This window comes from Ascidiella aspersa, chromosome 5 (genome assembly GCF_963924565.1).
Source record: "Ascidiella aspersa chromosome 5, kaAscAspe10.2, whole genome shotgun sequence".
NCBI classification, from domain to species: Eukaryota; Metazoa; Chordata; class Ascidiacea; order Phlebobranchia; family Ascidiidae; genus Ascidiella; species Ascidiella aspersa.
Genome location: NC_139451.1, coordinates 28808324 through 28827852, shown reverse-complemented (window position 1 = coordinate 28827852; position 19529 = coordinate 28808324). Strand labels below are relative to the sequence as shown.

Below are 19529 nucleotides of genomic sequence, written 5' to 3'. Positions count from 1 at the left end.
CTTTATATTTTACAGTTTGTTCAATATGTATTCGAAGATATTTCACAATCAAACAGGAGTGCCCTATTTGTGGAAAGGTAGGACCACATAATTTGGGATTACTTATATAATTCAGGGGGCAAACTTAACAAATCTAAATGCAAAACAAAAGTCGACCATGTAATTACAAACACAGCAGTTAGTTCATCTTTTTTATGCATTGCAATAACTTTAGTTGCCTAGCATGGTTTTTATCAAAAAAACAAGCCTAAACAGTCCCTTTTTAGAAAAAGCAAGACCTAATTTCAATATTCCGAAGCGAAGTTTGCATCTCTTTAAAAATATTATTCTGTTGTGTTATTGACATATTTGCTTTTGCAGGATGCATCACAAGGAAACTTGTATCCAAATAGAATTCTCGAAAGTCTTTTGCAACGATTTGATGAACTTCGGTAAAGATCAACAAAATAATTATTATGATATTGATTTTTGTTTACTAAAATTTGATTTTTTTATGCAGAACAATCCTACAAACATGCATGTATGAAGTTAGGAAGTCTGCAATCCTGCAATACAAAATAGATCATGAAAAACATGAAAGTGTCTGTGAAGATAAAAACATCCCTCAAGTTTCACATGTAGAGGTCTCAATACCAGAATCTCCACCAAATCGTTCAGTAATGTTCTATGTTTCATTGGTTACTAGTTTAACCTTACTTAAACTTAAACATATTGTTACTTTAGACAAATCCTTCTATTGTGGAAACAGGGGTAGCTACTACGACAAATGACAGTGACTGTGAAATAATAGAAGGCACACCAGAGTTTTCGCTTGGCTTAAAAGAATTCTGCACCCAGTCAGAGGGGTTCACGCTGCCATCCCAAGGCTTTTCCATCGGTGTCACACAGTCGAATGAGTCTAGTAAAGAAATGTTTGCCGTTATGTCAGAGAGTTTAGTTTGTGCTCAACATTCTAACAATAATCCCCTGGGAGATTCATCAGCCGTGTTATTATCACCAGATACATCTCAAGACTTATCCCTTGAACCTCCGCCACCCACTGCACCTTTGCCAATTGCAGGTTTGTTTGTTTGAACATAGTTTCTAAAGCTTAAAACACAATACACAGGTTTTAAAGCAATATTGAAGCAATAACATTTAATCTAATAGAAAACCAATGACCAGACTTTTATATTTTATGGCTCTTTTGCTGTACTACCACCAATGAGATGGTATTTAAAGAACTCAAACTTAAGTATTTTTTTACAGAAACTATGGCAGATTGTCCTGTTTGTGGTTTGCAAGTTAGTTGCGCCAAAATAAATAAACATCTTGACAACTGCTTGGCTAGGGAAGAGAAAAAGAAATGCCTACGACAAAACACCCCAAAACGACAAAAACGGTAGAATGTTTGTTCCTGGTAATAATTGTTGATCTGTATATAGTTTTAAAATTATTTTTTGTTGATTTTAGCAACAATCCACCAATTACAAAACTGGCATACAACCTCTTGAATTTGAAAGAATTAAGAAAAAAATTGAAGGAGATAGGTCTGTCAACCCAAGGAAATAAAGAAGAACTGACAAGGTATACAGCAGTTTTGTAATGGCTTTTAAATAGTTTGACATTGACTTTATTAATGTCAATTTTTGCACCTAAAACAGTTTGCTTGGTCTAAATTGCCTTTTTGTTACTTTCAGTTGAGTTTTTTCTTATGTTTGGATAAGTTTAATTTTATTTTTATGACAATGAGTTGACCCACAACTTGGGACTTCAAAATGACTTATTTACTACCCTGGTATATGGATGGCCTCATCTACCAAATATATCCCTGCATAAGTTTTTTTAATGCAGGTAGATGAACAATTGAAAAACAATCTTCTTTGTGAGATTCAGACTTATAAAATCTAAACTTAATTATACTGCAATCATCGCCTTGTAAATTTAGAGGTGGAACACTTAACATTTTGATATATGTGTTTTACTTATATATAGGAACTGAATATGTAAGTATAGGCAAAATATTATATTCCTTTAAAAAATGTCTGATCCTGGTTTAAGTTTTATTTGTTTACCTAATATTTTTGTTGCTACTCTCACTGTTTAGGAGACATAAAGAGTTTCTTGCTAAATACCATGCTGAGCAAGACAAGATTAAACCAAGAAACATGACAATTTTGTTGGAGGAATTGGAAAGAGAGGAAAATAACCAAAAGCAGTGTATTAACAAGCAGAAAGAAAGTGCAAGAAAAAGAAACCTGTTTGGACAAAGAAAGGTAACCCATCAATATAAATAGCTAAAATTGTAAGAACCCTATGAGACTTCCTGACAAAACTTTTTTGACTACAGAGACACCTTCAGTCAAATGCAGAAAGCTACAAAAAGCTTATAGAAATCGCCAGTAAAAGTATGCCACCGAAGACCAAGTCATACCGTGGTAATTTTTAACATACTCTTGTATAAACTTCATACTGACTAACACAACCATAAATCCATGCCAGTAGTTCCCATCCAGGGTGCTTAGAGTAAAAAAATCGTTTGGATTCTAATATTTTATTCTATTGATAAGCTTTTTAAAAATGTTGTACAATTTGAGTGCTACAAATGAAGTATGTTTTTTTGCCTTGTGTACACAATTGAGTTGATGTGATGAGTAAGTAAACGGCTTTTAGTATATGCGATTATGGGTGTGCCCTGAACTATTTATATTTCATGAAGAAAGCCATAAGCTCAAACAGTTTGGGACTTTGGAACCACAAATTTATGATCTAGTGTTCTAGTCCCCCCGAAGTCCGATTTACTTTGAAGATTGTACATTTAATTACTGTTAACTATACTTTTATTGTGTGTTAAAAGCAACAGAAGCTATCCCTGAATTAAATCACACTGAATGCAAAGAAAAGCCATCGACTTCAGCAGAAGTGAAAATGAATGAAGGAAACTGCATCAGTCAATTAGCAATATCCAGCAACAGCAATTTAGTGCATTCTCCAGAAGCGAATAATAAAGGTAAAAAAATTCCAACTAATGAGTTAAACCAGTTTTAAGAAAATAAATTATCATTCAGAAAAAGGCGGTAGTTCACCGGATCTCTATGTTGGTGCAACACCAAGTGAAGTCATTGCACCTTCAAGAAGTATGCGAGCTGCAGTGGAAGCTGACAGTCAAGCAAATGAAATTAGACAATTTATTGATGCTTCCCTAACCTAACAATAAAACCAATGTTTATATAATATATATACTGCATATCAAAGTTTAATTTGGCTACAGGACACTTTCACCTTACAACACTTTAGACAAAGCGGGTTTCAAATTCAAGTTTATTTTTCGAAGGTGTATCATATTTTCACCCTATCATCTTTGAATAGAAAAAATATCTACCCTTTCATTAGAGCGCTTTGCTAATATCGATGTAAAATTTCAATAGTTGAACACATCAACATAAAAACAAACTAGGACTAGGAATGACCACATATTGGTAAAAACTTATGCACCAAGTTTGTGGGCTCACAAGTAATTTGCTAACAGAACAACAAACAACAATACAAAGTTTGATAATTGCAATATATTAAACACAGCCTCATGTACTCGGCTTGTAAAACTTTGGCCCAAAAGGTTATCAGTCTAATTAATTAAACCACAATTGATGCATTGCTTTGGCTGTGTAAAGTCCGGCGAAAATTGCAACGCAGTTCTGAAGGTATTTCCTATATTTGTCTTCTTTTCGCACCAAAACAACCGGCGATGGATTGGTAAGGTTTTGCACATTGAGTTGTGACAACTCTCGACTGTCAACTGTCACTTGGTACTTACAGCAGGGGTCAAACTGCCAGGAAATGCCGTATAAAGCGGCGCAGCTCAGGCTGAGGGTGGCACAAGGTATTCCCAGATACAGGCTGACGTTGGTGGAATTTTCAGGCAAGATGTGTGGCATTAAGACGGCAGCGAGACCTGAAAGGACGGAGGCTTTGTGCAAACAGTTGCCAACTCTTATCCACCGACTGGTTTCCTCACCTAAATGTCAAATAAAATGGTTTATTAAATTGCCCGTTAAACATACTTGGGCCAGAAGATAAAGCAGTGACTGCTAATTGATGAAATACAAAATTGATATCTGGCGACAGTCCATAAAGAAACCAAGTTAATTTTTTTATTTGTAACGTCTATTAAATACTTTTGCTGTGTAACAATGATTCTTGACATTGCAAAATTTTTAGGTTAAAAAAGTATTCTGTCCAGATAAAGCCAAGTTTGTTTTATACAGACTTTACATTCAGATTGAAAGTATGTCCTGTTAAGTTCAAATTGTATCCCTCTAAAATACCTGTCATAGATTTTGCACTAGACACCAACAAGTAGTATGACAAAAACAAAAAGTTAATTATAAAACATGGACAAAGCTGTCAGTTTTAAAATTGCAGTTTAAAGAAAGAAAAAAATTAATAACTTGATTAACCCTAACACAAATAATGTTAGTGCAATAAAAAAAACAAGATAAAAATGTGGTACTAGGGTTTAGACCAGCATCCTGACTTTAGTCTATGCAAAAAAAGCAGTGCGGTGTATAGGCTAGTGGTTCTCAATTGAGGTGTAGCGGCACTCAAGGGTGCCATTTTTAAAGCTCAAGGGTGCCGAGAGATATTTCAAATACTTTAGGATTAAAATTTTTGCTCTATTGGTAAGCTTCCAATACAATTTTTTGTGTACGATAAACGTGCCAAAAATTAACAGCACAATTAATTTGCTGTTTCAATCTCGTTTACTATAACGTTACAGTTAACCACTCAGCAAAAATATGAGCACGGGTGCCGCAAGCCCAAAAAGACTGCGAAACACTGGTATAGGCTTACCAAGTTTGGTGGGTTCAATTACAATGTAGTCAACATGACCTTCAAGCGCACATTCTAGTTCATATTCAAATCTTTCTTGCGAATTGATCCCATCGTAGACCTCGCGAATAACGGTTGTTATGCTGGTTTGATTGGCACTTTGATTTTCAGGAAAACTCATGCTATTTAAGTCGTTGTAAAGCAATAATCCATTGGGGACCATACCTTGAGCATTCCCAATTAGCAAAACACCAGAACTAACAGTTGTGCTATGAAACCCTATTGCACCAGAAAAATCCAAGTCTCCTATTAACTTTGAACAGAAAGATTACCACACAATTTATAGTATATACACTACAAATAATAATAATTAATAAGAGGACAAACAAAGTAGTTTAGATTGAAATATAATGACTTAGCAGTGTATGGGTACCAAGCGAGTCCGGCAACTAAACAAAATGCACTTCCCCAGGGCCTGGTCTGCATTTCATGCCGAGATCTCGGGTGTATACTACAGCACCAATTTTTGAGGTGTGCACACCTTAGTTAAAAATCCTACCACAATTTTAACTTTTGTTTGAAATTTAAGTGTGCATTTTACCAATTCAGGAGTGCACACGAATTTCTTTGGAAAAAATATTCGGTGTACACCTGCCGCGGATCGCAGACTGGCTATTTTACTGAAGTAATTTTAGTACATTAGGAAATGAATTATTGAAATCGTGTAATGTCAAACTCAGAAAATAAATAGCAATACTATCAAACTAACCCAAAGCGATGTCTATCTCTAATGATGTATGTTGTGTACCCTGGCCTAGCGATCCAGGCAAATAGGGGTAATACTAAAAGATGACGTTAAAACAATTATTAAACCAACGCACAATATTTGGGGTAGGGTGGGGATTAGCGTTTGAGTGAAGGTGGGTCAAGTGTTATTATATTCAATAATAATACTGTGAGCGTTCCGACCATTCATCATTCCGTAAATTAGTGTTAGCCGGCAAATAGCCACATATCCTTACATATTTTTTAAGTTTTGGTTTCGGGTGCACAGTTTAGCTATAATGTTAATCACTCCTGTAAAATATTTAATTTCCACATTTCGTTGTATTTTTTATTTGATTAAACTAGAAATATGTTTAACTACACAAGAATCAATAAAATGTGATATATTCTTAACCTTGACTGTCGCAAGTCAACTCTAACTATAACGTCAGGGTGTAAAGAATTTGTTGTCGCGTGTTTCAGAACCGAAATTTAAAATTTATTTGCGAAATTCAAACCACCATTAAAAAATAAAAATCTCTCTTCTAATGTTATTTTTGAAACTGTAAATTTAATTAAAATATTTTCTTCTTGCGACACGATCACAAGTTGCGGCTTGTCGCGTGTCGCCTTACTTTCAGTTTGCAAAAATCCTGAACTGAATTTGTATTTTTTTGAAAACTTGATAAGATTTACGTTAAGTCAGTCCATGCATATTTTAACCCGCACAACTTGACAACCATAAATAATAACATACAGTTGTAGGGCATCTTTTAGGTATTACCGACTACTCGTTGTACTGTTAGTTTTATTGTTTATTCCATTATAGAAGGCCGCAGAATAGAAGGATGGAAGGTGGCCATAGGTGATTGTCCTGGCCTAGCCGAGAGATCAAGTCGGTCTTTCTCGAAGAGAATAAGTACAAATTGTATAAGCAGGCACGAGAAGAAGGGCGATTAATAGAACTCTAAAGAAATACGGTTTGGCAGAACAAATTACCACCAAACACACAGTCACTGCTTGCACAGTCATATAACCTATACATATTCTTTGTCAGGTTAAATAAAATTTATTATTTAGAGAGAGCCACAAAAAGCCGTAATGAATATATGGTGTGTTATTTCGAAAAAAGCCGCGGTTGTGGCTAAAATAAAATTCGCCAAAACATCCCACAAGCTATACAAATAATGAGCTGGAGGTTTATGCTGTTTGAGCGCACGATATTCCAACAAAACCGGCTGCACAGAGGCACTTGCATTCTTTCCCTCCGTTCACCACCACATGATCCCCACCATTGGAGCAGGGTATGGTGCATCTCTCTGGGTTGAATATTTCCAAGTATTCCATCAAGGCCCGTTCCATGTTGGCACGTTTTGCTCCTGATGGGATTGCTGAAGAAATCGGCCTCAACTGAAAACGTTTAACTCTGATTATATTACGTTTGGAAGGCCTAAATAGCCAAAATAACGCCTGATCTGTAGGGAGGGTGTATGCCGTGGTGGGATGTCTCACGAAATTTTATGAGATCAGCGAACCGGTTAGCATTACTGGTTACTATCGATGGATTTTTGCATCTTATCTGATACACCGATTTTTGAGATCCAAGTAGCTTACAATTTTTTTTTTCAAAATGTCCACGTTTCTTTACTGATCATGTGGTAAATGTACACCAGCTGGTTATAAAATTTACAGCTAATTTCACCCAGAAACAACATTTACCACGTTGTACAGGCTAACTTTAAAACTGAAAAACGGATAGTTGTATCATTTAGTTTTAATTTACTCAACTTTTTCTTTTTTGTTGTTTCTATTATTCCCTTGTATGGCTCAGTGTTAAGGTAGCCTAAGCCCGCTTCTCATTTTATTTGCCGAAAAATATAATTTTGTTGTAACAGAACCGGCTAAAAAAAGATGAATTCTGTGATAGAACCGGATGACAAAAAATTTGAATCTCACCACTGGGGGTATGTGACGACCGGGGCATGGGTCGGCCGTTTTGGTGTCTCTGGTGAACTTTTGGTGTTTTTGGTGAAGTATGCGTGCCCTAATTTGAATGGCGCCTTGAGGGCGCGCTGTTGTGGCACCGGATTTTTGCCCTTGTTTGGGGTTATTGATGGGAAGTTAGTGATGTAGGGGTGGGGTTTGAGGTTAGGTAAAATAAATGTTGTATATGACAGATTCTGGCCATTTGGGTCTCACTTCGACGGATTTAAGACTTATTGCGATTTATACGGTATTACGAGTATTAGTTATTAGTCCTATTTTGGTCTTATTGCGAACTGTGTTTTATTCCGATGTTGATGTTGTTCTTATCTCGGTCGTATGGCTGGAGTCCAAATTAAAGTTGTATTTAAATCCTGTTACAAAAGTTTTATCAAGTGCCACGGTATTTGGTAGTCAACCGTTCCAGTTTTAAAAGATAAGACGATTAAGCTGAAGCTATGTTTCGTCCTTTGTTTAAAAGAGTAACGATGACGTCATTAACCCAACTACTGGTTCAATGAAGAAATGTCATGAGCCCAATTAGACTGGCGGTTGGTCTTGCCCTTTCTATACTGCTAAAGATCAAATATTGTTCGTTTATTCTTGTAAATTTTAGCATAACTATAATAGTGCACGGCGACCCACTGGTTGGGAACCGCTGTCGTAGAGGGAATACTGAAGGTAGCCCAACGTTTATTGCATGTCCCCCAATGTTATAATCATACCAAACAACTTACCGTAAATTCAATAATAGCCGGATTTGTCTTAACGGTTTCAACCCAACGGTCGTAATCGTCACTGTTTGGCTCATGTTGATTGTTAAAACTCAGTGAAGCCGCAGGGCCCGAAAATCCACCTTTCACATTCGAAATCACTTCGCTTGCTGAACGGGTGAAGCTTCCTGCACATTGAGAATAGCCTTGTTGTAATGTCTTAAGTCGATAACTTGACCTAATTGCACTTAAGTCCGTGTTTTTAAATGACTTAACTGGACTTAAGTCCTGTTATCAAATTGGCTTGACTTGAACTTAAGTCATTTTGTCATATAGTCTGGGTTAAAATAAAAATCAAGTGTTTTCTTGGAATAAAATTGTGTTATTTGTCTCAATTTTTGTACGTAAAACAATTTTCTGGCTGTGCGTTTTGGTTATTTTTACTTGAGTTATTACTCATCAAAGGTATATTATATATATAGAATATCTTTGATGCCTATTTGGTAGTTCCAAGAAAGTTTACCTCCATTTTTCGTGGAAAGGGTGTTGGTTTTGCATTTGGTTCCTCCGCCGCCAATCTTGAATTTAAAGAGGGAAAACGAAGCCTCGTTCGTCAAGCAATCCTTTTGCTCAGTATCAGTCAGACCTGTTGACAGCATATGGTTTAAAACAAAGAACTATGTGCTGGACAGCTGGTGTATTGTTTCACGAAACTCGTACAAAAACATTGCAGAAGTCGTAATAGGGAGAACTGACTTGTTTACAAGACAGGTTTTCTTTTTAAATTAGAACATGTTATAGTCATACAATGTATAACAGCATAAATACCGGAAGAAAAATGTTGTTCAAGCGGTCTTCGTATAGTTATTTAATATTACCAAGGTGGAATTTTCCCTTTTTTCCACGACATTGTAGCCATTTACTTATATTCGGGTGGACATGAAACATTTTTTGCTTACTTGCGCGCGAAGTTACAAAGACGAGCAGATAAACGCAAAATACTATTTGTTGATTTTATTTTTATATTAATTTTAAGGAAGATACTTTCAAATGTTGAGTCCAAGTCAGGACAAAGTACGACCTAATGGTTAATGCAGCTACTCGTAACGATAAAACAATTTAAATAATATTTTGTAATTTTAGTTCATAAAATGACCCGGGAGAATAAATATAATAATGCTTGACACAACCCAACCCCAACCCAAACGCTAATCCGCACCCTAACCCAAATAAATAGCTGCAGTAAGAAAAACGTCATATCTTATCCTGCCTTATATATATACTTATTCCGCGTTACATTTGGGCAAATTGTTTTCCGTGTCTGAAATTGGAACACACTTTAAGAGGTTATTCCCCTTACCCCCCCAAAACAGAAAACTTCCAAAAAAAATATATTATTAGAAAATAAAAGTAATATTTATAGAACGAATTTTAATGTGTGATTTACTGTCTTTAAATAAGATAAACATCACTCGGGCTATCACTGTGCATAGTTTACAGTTAGTCAATTGTTTTTACCCGACTCTTTCAGATCTTCTCGCGAGTAGCGGTATATGAACTCGTACTTTCCGCCGAGTATTCCGGACGAGTAGAAGTGAGTACCGAAGTCGTGGATAACCTCCGCGTACTTTCCGTAGTCGTAATGGTCGGGTAACTCGGCAAGTCGTTCCCGTAGAGGAACCGAGAGAATGAAATTCCTCCGTCGATTCCTGTGAAAAGAAATGTGGTCAGTATATTGGAAATCATACATTTTAAGTTTACGTCTTGGTAGGATTGGCAGTGTTTCTTAATCAGGTGAATGATTCACCCCAGGGTGAATAACATTTTAGCAGGGGTAAACCAACCAAAAGGGCTGAATAAGGTTGAACCGTCAGAAATGGATGATAGCTTGCGAGTAGGGCGGACATTCCGGATGTTCAATTTGTACTGTTATATATAGACGAGATAGTTTTATATCATGGGACAAGGGTAAATGAGATCTGGAGATAGATGCTAGGGGTGAACGAAACTAAAAAAGTTTAAGTAGCACTGGGATAGTAAATGTTTGTGCATTGTGCTTTTTGGTCCTTTGATTCATTTTAGCCCCATGGGTGAACTTTTTTGGCCCTTTTGATTCATTTTTTAAGGATGGCAAAACTGCTACGGCCCATGGGTGAACGATGAAGCGGCATATGTCCCTAATGAAGATTAAATTAGGTTATAAGGTTGTCGTGTAGGGTTTATTTTACCAGTTAGTCAAATTTATTTCACACTTACGTGCTTTGCGTCATTTCACAATGTTGTACTTATACGTTGTGTTGTCTTTTCGCATTTGTGATCTCTAAGCACTGTTAATGACTTCCTATATAATATTACATGCTATTCAGCACATTTTGTTTTAGCTACATAAGTGGTCGGGCTTGAACCTTGAGTCAGTTCCTCTGGGATTTACAAGAGTTCCTTACGGGGCTCACTAAAGTATCTTAACTGGGCCCACAAATAACCTTCTCTAATATCGACTAGCAGTTTGCTACTGCGCTGAGATACTTTTGGCTTCTGATTTATGCTGACTTATACCACTGTTCTATAGTTGAAATCCGGCCTTTTCGTTATCATTGTTTATTGTGTCTGCCTAACACGAGCCCCATAGTCGGGTGTATTTCCAAATTAAATTCGAATCAATTTAACCAGAACTACAATCTCATTAAGTTCAATGCAGTTTGTTGTATAGATTTGTTTATAAACCCTTCGTTTGACGATGCAATTAATCAAATTACTTTAGTTCGTCACAAAATTTTGTATACTTCCCGCGGTCGTCTAACTAACTATCCGACTCTTTATTAAAACAAATTGCCGTTTTTTTGCGTCAGCTATCAGTTCGAAAGACTGTTTATTGTTTGCGTTAACTTTGCTTGTCATTATATGCATCATTTATGTAGTGGATTATGGAAAAATGCCGCTTTTTGTTTCTTAAAAAGTAAACCCTTTTATCTCAATACTGTTAAGGGTATCAGTAAAGATTTTCACACAATTCCTTCAACATATGCCGCCTATAGTAACTGTTAAACAGAAATGTTAACTAAATGTTGGCTTTCAATATACGTATTTTTACCGAAATTGTGCCACTTCTATTTTGCTGGTGATCTTGAAATATTTCGAGTCGGTTTCGCTTCCACGATCGATGATCGTCTTCACTTTTCGATCAGAGCTCTTGGAAGTTTTAGCTCCCAAGCTAACGATGTCGCCCACTGAAGTCCAGAAAAACAGATTTCAAAGATAAATTATGGACTTAATCAACAAACGTTGGTATATGGAGCCTGTTATGAAGGGAAAACAAAACTTTGTTTTATATTGGTAACTCTAAAGACTGTATGGTCGCGGCCGGGTGTAATAAATCCACCCCTCCCATTATGGATTCCGCTTCTTTATTTGAGACACGTTTGTGGTGGTAGCGCTTCCATACTCACTTTTATAAATAAATTATTCATAATGGTAGCTTAAAGCATTTAACATGGATATCATTTTTTGGTTGTTTTTATATACCAACAATTTTTATTCTGAGTTTATTGCCTAAGAAAAAAAGAAGGTTTGCAACCTTATTTAACCTAATTAATATAAAACAATTTAAAATTGAATCAAACGTTTGCTTAGTTTTCTATAAAACACACATTCCGTCTTTAAATGTATTAGTAACTTATTTTAAGGTCATCTTGAAATATGCCTTATTGTAAGTAACCCAGGTATAGTTATTTCTAGTCTTTTGATCAAACAAAAGAAAAAAAAAACTTTATTGTTTCGTGGAACATTAATTAACATTGGTGATATATTGTCTAGAAATCAGAATTCTTTTAGTTATTTCACTGACATGAAAACGACGTATCTACATCGAGGTTTCCTCTGAAGTCCCCCTGTTCTTCTTGAAAGAAGGTTTTGGCGCTCTCGTATGATTTAACATGGAACGAAGTGTCCACGTTTACCTATAAGGCACAAACATCGGGTTAAAACGATTAGTAGACTGACTCAATTTTACCTGCCAAGCGCTACTGTTACAGCACGAAACGTTGTTGCTGATTTACAACTAGTGTTTCTCAACTCATGGCTCATAACCCAAAGTTGGGAGGTCGCTTGATTTGGTTGCGTCGCCGACTGTAGCAGTTTCATATGGCTATAGATTTAGTTGGATTTGTTAGGAGCAAGATTAAGACTTAAAATTGTGGAAGCAAAGAGAATTGATAGATTATACTAAGGCTACTTTTGCTAATGTCTTATGTTTTGTTTGCTAACAAGAATTTCAATTAGTAGTCTTTAGTCCATAAAGCTTCTTTGTTCTACTTCTACCCCTATTATTTCGGTTGCCCCCCCAAAAGGGCTGAGAAACACAAATTCAAGAAAAGAATATTCGTCTAACAATTAATTTATTAAAGCCCATACAGAAGTAGGTATCATTTTGGACATCAAGATGTTGAAAATGAATAAAGAGTTATTCGAAACGTAAAAATGCTACCCACTTCTGTATGGGCTTTGATATACTTATTACGTCTTACTACAACCTCCAACCATTATGCTCCAAAATTAATTTATTGGTTTACTATAGCGCTATTTATACAAAAAAACTCTATTTGAACTTAATTAGGTTTTTATGGCATTTTATGTTGCGATAAACTATAGAGCAAATCAATCATCGATTTAATTATCAGATCTCACAAAGGAATCTACCGCCTTACAAAACACATTTTATACTTAAAAGCCAAAAAATTTATACAAACTAAAATTTTACCATACGCTGCAAAAACAAAAACTTAGGAGAAACTTCAAAGATTTAGATATATATTTTGTGCACAAAACGCTTATAACCCTGTTTACTGTAAAGGCACTTTTGCATTTTTATTTGAAATCGATATTGTTGTTTGTAAAATCAACAAAAATCGAAATACATGTGTTAAGATTTTGCTGAAAATATTTGCTCATACTTGTATTGCGTATAGTTGCTGCCACCAGTATTTTTACTTTTTGACCTAACATCTGCATGCAGTATTGTACGGTATAAAAGGTATAGGTAACAAACCTAATTGGACATAATTTTCGATTTCTGATTATGTTTTCTTAAACAGTATGCCATAATAAACACAGAATACTTATATACGAAAAACAAAACGTGTTTGCTTGACGATTGGAGAATAGCTGCTTCGGATATCTTAACAGTCTTACTTGAAATCTGTAGTATTGTATGTTATAAGGTAGTCGAAACAATGTTCCATCATGATCGCCGCTTGAAACGGTAAAACATCTTCCGTTGTAGCGCAAGTTGTCCAAAATATTACCACTTTGAGTACTTCTAGTTATGTCGAACCTGGATAAATATGTTTTGAATACTACAAAGAGGCATTCCGACAGTGTTAAGATAATACAGCTATTCGGTGAGCTAACGTAAAAACGTTCAAAAGTTGCCCATTAAAACTGCTTCGAAAATTTTCCTTTTTTTACGATAAAAATGTTTTTTATTTATTTTATTTTTTTTGTGCATCAATGATTAAACGAAGAAAACTATTTGTCGTGACACCAGAAATCCAGAAGTATTTAACTAAAAAATATTTGTTTTCATTACATATATATCCCATTAATCCTCTAAAGTATAAAACTGTCAGGAAAGATCAACAATATATAATGGTGACAAACAACAACATCACAAATACAATATAAAAAGAAACACAATGTGGTTTAGGCATTTGCAATATATATTACAATATTATTTGCATGGAAACACATTGACCTACAATCTATTATTTTTGGTGTACACTGCTCGGAACACTTAACAACAAAACCTATACGAGAGGTAGCAAAACGTGATTAAATATGTTTAGAAAACTGCTTTTCAAGGCAATTAAAACAACAAAGCAATAGTGACAACAATATGATCTTCTGCTCAAATTGGTCTGCTGTATTGCTCATGTATTTACCGGGATTTAGCAAAATTAATAGAAAATATTCCTTCTGTTACGCCTTTGAACTGTTAATAGTGCCAGCCTTAACAACTAAACCTACATTGAGTGTGATACGAAAATATTTGCAAGTGTTGTGCTTTGATCCTGCAAATAATAAACCTTGGTTTGCAAGTCGTATTGTTTCCGGTCCAGGCAATCTTAAATCGTTCCAGTCATTCAAGTCATATTAATGCAAGATTCGCGTCCTGTTATCGCTTGTGGAGCCAAATGAAAAGCAAGTTCTAATGAACTTTTGCTATTCTTAAAAACAACAAAGTATAGGCTAAAGCTTGGTTCACATCACGCGTTGTGCTTAAATGGAAAACGTAAGCACCTAAGCATAAAAACGTTTTCGGACTCGAAAAGTTAAAATATTTTAACATTGACGCTTTCGGTTAGAAGCGACGAAATTGTGTGTTAACGCTAACGCCAGAAGAAAACGCCAAGTGTTTTAAACAACCTTTGGGGTTAAATAAAAAAACGCGGCTTGATTTTGTTTGTCAAACCTTCAATTAGAATAATTATTTTTCTGATAAGCCAAAACTTACACATTGGTGCCTTAGTCTTAAAAATGTACTTAAAACAAATGGCATGCTACCTAATACTTCTGTATGGGCTTTGGTATATTTATTCCATGTCTTACTAAGAAGGCCATAAACTATACTTGTCAGAGTATTTGTATGGCGGGCCTAAAATTAAAGTCTCACATAATTTCATTTTCACCGACAGACAGCAGGTTGCACCACATCTCTGCCGTCGACAAAAACAAAACAGAACACTTAATACAACTTTACAAAAAACTACAACTGAAAAACAGACAAACATTTTTGCGATGCGATTTCGATTTGTGAAACCAGTTTTAATGGCTACTTTTTTAAGGCCTTACCCAGTGTTGTGATGACCTAAGTCAATCACTTGACTTAAGTCACTATTTTTAGACGACTTTACGTAACTTAAAGCCACTTAAGTCACTGTTTTCAACGACTTGACTTGACCTACGTCGTTTGTTTTTAGTTTAATTATTGCTCACAAATTTACCAATTTAACAAGTCTTTATGACAAGGACTTGACTTGGAATTAGTCTAAATGTGACCTTATTGGGAATTGAGTCATTTTGAAATGACTTGTTTACAACACTGGCCTTACCCTGATCCAGCAAGGAGAACGTTCGGGATGCGTCCTGGATCCATATCTCGGCAAGTTTCATCGGTCGAAGGGCACTCGAATTCGTCCGAGTTATCGGTGCAATCGTCATCCCCGTTACACAGGAAGCGGTTTTCGGTACAGGTCAATCCTGGAGGTAGCAAAATATATAAAGAGTGGGCCAAAAGTAGGCTTACAGTTTGAAAAAGTAGGGTTTGGGTCAAAAGTAAATGTATTGTTTCGGGTTTTTCTTATACACCCTGGTTTTTTACAATCTTTACAAATTCATTGGTGTCAGGTCAGGTGAGCTTGGTAGCCATTCAATGCTACCTCTTATTCCAAGCCAACGCTGTGGAATAACTTTTGGCCTACCTTGTATATATATATGACTGTTGTAATGAAATGACTTGACTTTGTGCACGTAAGACTGTTTTTAAATGGCTTTGTAAGGTCGTTTTAGACGCTTTTTTACTGTCCAAAGGCTGGCATATTTAGTGATTGTTAAGACTTGATTTGACTTAAGTTGTATGAGCAAAATAACTTGAATTGATGTAAGCCTTTTGGATAAATTACTTGGGTTGAAATAAAGTGTTTTCAGTAAGATTTTTTTTTAATAAAATTGGGTTATTTATCTCGCTATGTGCGTACATATATTAGCTTACTATATTTTGCGTTTTTTATAGTTTAATTGAGTTATTGCTCATAATCGGCCAAATTTTACAATAATTTAACGCCTAAATTTTATGACAAAGACTTGACTTTGAATTACCTTGCTACTTATTCAAAAAGACTTGACTGGAACTAAAGGCGTTTTTAAATGAAAATATGGTCAAGTTTTTACATGCTAAAGTGTTAAAAAAAATAGGACCCTTAAACTCCTTACTGTTTCGCAAAACGACGTAAACAGTATTGTCCGGCAGCACCCGATGTATAATTTCGAGTTGCTCTGGGGATATAGATACTTTGTGTTTTAATAAAATGTAATGTCTCGCATAGTTTTGGTGAAAAATTGGGATAGTAAAGGCACTAATACTAGCACCACACTAAAAGGGGCTTATCCATGGGGCACGTGGCTATGCGCTTTTTATCCACGTAAATGCAAAACGAAAATCCTGATTGCGTTCCTAATGTGTCATGACTAATTTTTTAAAATTTGTCCAACGGCGTCGTGCTTCTCACAACACCAACGAAAATGAAAAATGTTGGCAACTTAAACGATACAAAGGCTTATATTTCGCTTTGCGCAAATCGAAAACATCGTCGTAATGTAACTTTTGTATTAAAAGAAACACCTCTCCATTCTCCAACCTAAAACTTTACCGAACGAACTAAGTGCGTAGTGTTGGAAAGATTACTTCCGTGCGACGTCACGTTATGACGTAGCTTTGTGACGTCTCTGAAATTACCCCGAACAAAAATCCTAGATCCGCACCTGCACACGATTACCGCAATTGTACATCATGGAACTGGGTATCGGTTGCAAGGCGTAATTACTGGAAATGGTAAAAGCCAGAGGTAGCCAACACGTCGATCGCAATCGACCGTCGATCGCCGCATTTCACCTGATCTATCGCGTCGAATATGTTTTACGTCATTACAGTAGCTGTCGCACACAAGTGAAACATTAAAATGACCAAATGTTGTCTAGAAAAAACCCAATAAAGCGTTCTTTGCCGTAACAAATTAACCTCTATCGCTGGCTTGGAATGCAATTAACGCTCAAAATGTTCAATAAGTGTTCTTGTGGCTTTTTTACCGAACCAGTCGATCGAGAGTCTCTAAAAATATTTCAGTCGATCGCAATCAAACAAAGTTGGCTACACCTGATATAAGCCAAGAAAGACTTACTGTCGTCGCAGGCAAACTGGTCCGGTAGACATTCTAACGTCGGGCAAGCGCTGTCGGGCGTACACCTGTCGTGATCGACGTTCCTGCCATTACACGGCCGACCTCCGAATAAAGCAGGCGTGGACACGTTTCTTGTGCGACCCTGAAAATACAGCAAACTGTTAGGGTCATGTTGGGTACATGTGCATTTTGGGTACCAAGTACCACAAACTGTTAGGGTCATGTTGGGTACATGTGCATTTTGGGTACCAAGTACCACAAACTGTTAGGGTCAAAATAGTACATGTTGCATTATAAATGGGCATTAAAGCCAAGTATATACGTAGGACAACGAGCGTCGCCTATAACACGAATATAGAGTCCATGCGCTAACCGACAACATTTTGGTATTTTTCGCAACATTATTCTTCATAAGTTTTCCTTTTACAAGGAATCGCAATAACTGAAATTGTTAATGATTTTCTGTGGCATGTTTGCTTAAAAAGAATATTTTTATACGGCGAAATATACATTTCTGTTTAATATTTTTTTCTGTTTAATAAAATTATTTAGATTTTAACTGCTATGCTTAAGCAGACGTTGCAAAGAGAACCTCTAATTGCCTATTCTTTTACGCCTAACACACAGCAGTGTCGCACTCTGCACTTACCTTGTTGAGAGGGAAACAAGGCGAGCATCCGCCCCACTGACCCCAAGCAGCCCATGAGCAGTCGACAGGGCACTTGTCAAGGTTACAGGACCGGCTTTCGGCGGTTGGTGGGCAGCCTTGTCCCCCGTTGGCTGGACTTCGAGTGATCGCTCTACGCCTGTGCTGCATTCCGCCGCCGCAAACGTTGCTGCATCCCCCCCACGGTGACCAACCGGCGACCTGTAAAGGAGATTCGTGGGTGAAGGGTGTTCAGATATGACGTCATCGAGTTACGTGGGATAGATCACAGTTGTTGAACACATATGTTTGTGCGTCTTTCGTTGTTATACGTAAGCCGCAATCGTTAGTCAACATGCAGCTTCAAGGGCTAGATCACATTTGTTAAACTCATATGTTAGTGAAGCCAAATAATTTGAATAAATCAACATCATCTCAATAAATTCGTATCATCAAGACTAAATGTCGATCTGGCAAGAAATCTTTTTCGTTTTGTTAAGAAAAGAATCTACTTTTACAACTGGTTTTAAATATGTGTTCCCCATACTACTACAGTAACTGTAACAAAATTTTAGTTTTTCCACTGCCATCCTGATTATGTAAGACAAGATTATTTGATCAAATTTGACACATATGCGCTAATGGGTCTTGAATTTATTTGGGCTAAAGTTCTATTGCAGATGGACCAAATTATGGCTTCTAACCGAGTGGTTCTTCACCTTTTACCTTGCTGTACCCCTTTCAAATCACCAACCAGTTATCGCACTCCCTTCTAGAAATTCTTAAATAACAAAATCATGGTAATTTTATTTTTATACAAGTAACTGATAAGTGATAACACAACAACACAATACCAAAATGTGAGTTCGTTTTACAGTTAATTCAGCAAGGAAATAAATGACAGTAATGCCTTTTCTGTGTCTGATTTAGCATCCCCACGCCCCCTTGGAACAGTTTTAGCACCCCCCAGGGATTTCAAGGGTGTGAGCACCCCTGTTTTCTATTGTAACCCTAACGCAGCGTTCTGCATACCAAGGAATTCTCAACAAAGAAACCTTCGCCAACTAGTTACATATAATTTTTTTTTTTTTTTTTTTTTCGTTTAAATCTCGGTGAACTTACGGCGCAGTTGATCCTTGGTGGAGGACTTCTTCTTCTTCTTCTTCTGCGCCAAGCTGCTCCCTCGTGCGCGAGAAAAGCAAACAAAACCAGCAGGCAAAGTGTTCTCGCGTGCATTCTCACCTAATAACGCCTGTTCGCAATGGAGTTTCGAAATTTGAATCCTGAAATTAAAACGCTGTAAGCAAAATCATTTTTTCAAATGAAATATATTGCAGATTATTTTTAAAATTATCCATCGAAATGCCAAAAGCTATTTTAAAAATTGAATAACCGAAATTTCGAGATGGAATTTTTAAACCATAAAAGTATAAGTAAGTAAACAAAATCGCAATTTTTTATTATTACAACGGTATGCTTAATTTTACAATGAGGTTAACTCAACTAAGTTGCATACACCAAAACTAAAAATCTTACAAATGAGATAAACGCGAAATCGCGCATGCTGTTCGTATCAGGCCTCCATAAAAAAATAGCCTTTTCACATGAGCAACAGTTCTTGTGATAATCGCCCTAAAACCCAAATTAAACACTAAAAGTTTT

The 19529-nt window shown here is 36.2% G+C and overlaps 3 protein-coding genes across 3 annotated transcripts; 1 reads left to right on the top strand and 2 right to left on the bottom strand.

Moving 5' to 3' along the window:
* Positions 1-21: 21 nt before the first annotated feature.
* LOC146145792 (uncharacterized) lies at positions 22-4133 on the top strand. The gene is made up of 10 exons (XM_083389689.1): positions 22-77; positions 361-431; positions 500-656; positions 724-1060; positions 1249-1381; positions 1453-1566; positions 2087-2255; positions 2330-2417; positions 2837-2989; positions 3048-4133. The coding sequence occupies exons 3-10, from the start codon at positions 519-521 to the stop codon at positions 3188-3190; spliced, it is 1275 nt and encodes a 424-aa protein (XP_083245815.1). The 5' UTR covers positions 22-77; positions 361-431; positions 500-518; the 3' UTR covers positions 3191-4133.
* On the bottom strand, positions 3283-5117 carry LOC146145791 (transmembrane protein 11, mitochondrial-like). The gene is made up of 2 exons (XM_083389690.1): positions 4831-5117; positions 3283-3994 (listed from the first exon to the last, which is right to left on the bottom strand). The coding sequence occupies exons 1-2, from the start codon at positions 5030-5032 to the stop codon at positions 3609-3611; spliced, it is 588 nt and encodes a 195-aa protein (XP_083245816.1). The 5' UTR covers positions 5033-5117; the 3' UTR covers positions 3283-3608.
* A 1524-nt stretch (positions 5118-6641) lies between these two features.
* On the bottom strand, positions 6642-19160 carry LOC146145790 (complement component C6-like). The gene is made up of 11 exons (XM_083389660.1): positions 18990-19160; positions 17871-18089; positions 17222-17363; positions 15377-15524; positions 13458-13599; positions 12115-12226; positions 11362-11497; positions 9789-9979; positions 8794-8916; positions 8295-8458; positions 6642-6984 (listed from the first exon to the last, which is right to left on the bottom strand). The coding sequence occupies exons 1-11, from the start codon at positions 19101-19103 to the stop codon at positions 6775-6777; spliced, it is 1701 nt and encodes a 566-aa protein (XP_083245786.1). The 5' UTR covers positions 19104-19160; the 3' UTR covers positions 6642-6774.
* Positions 19161-19529: the final 369 nt, after the last annotated feature.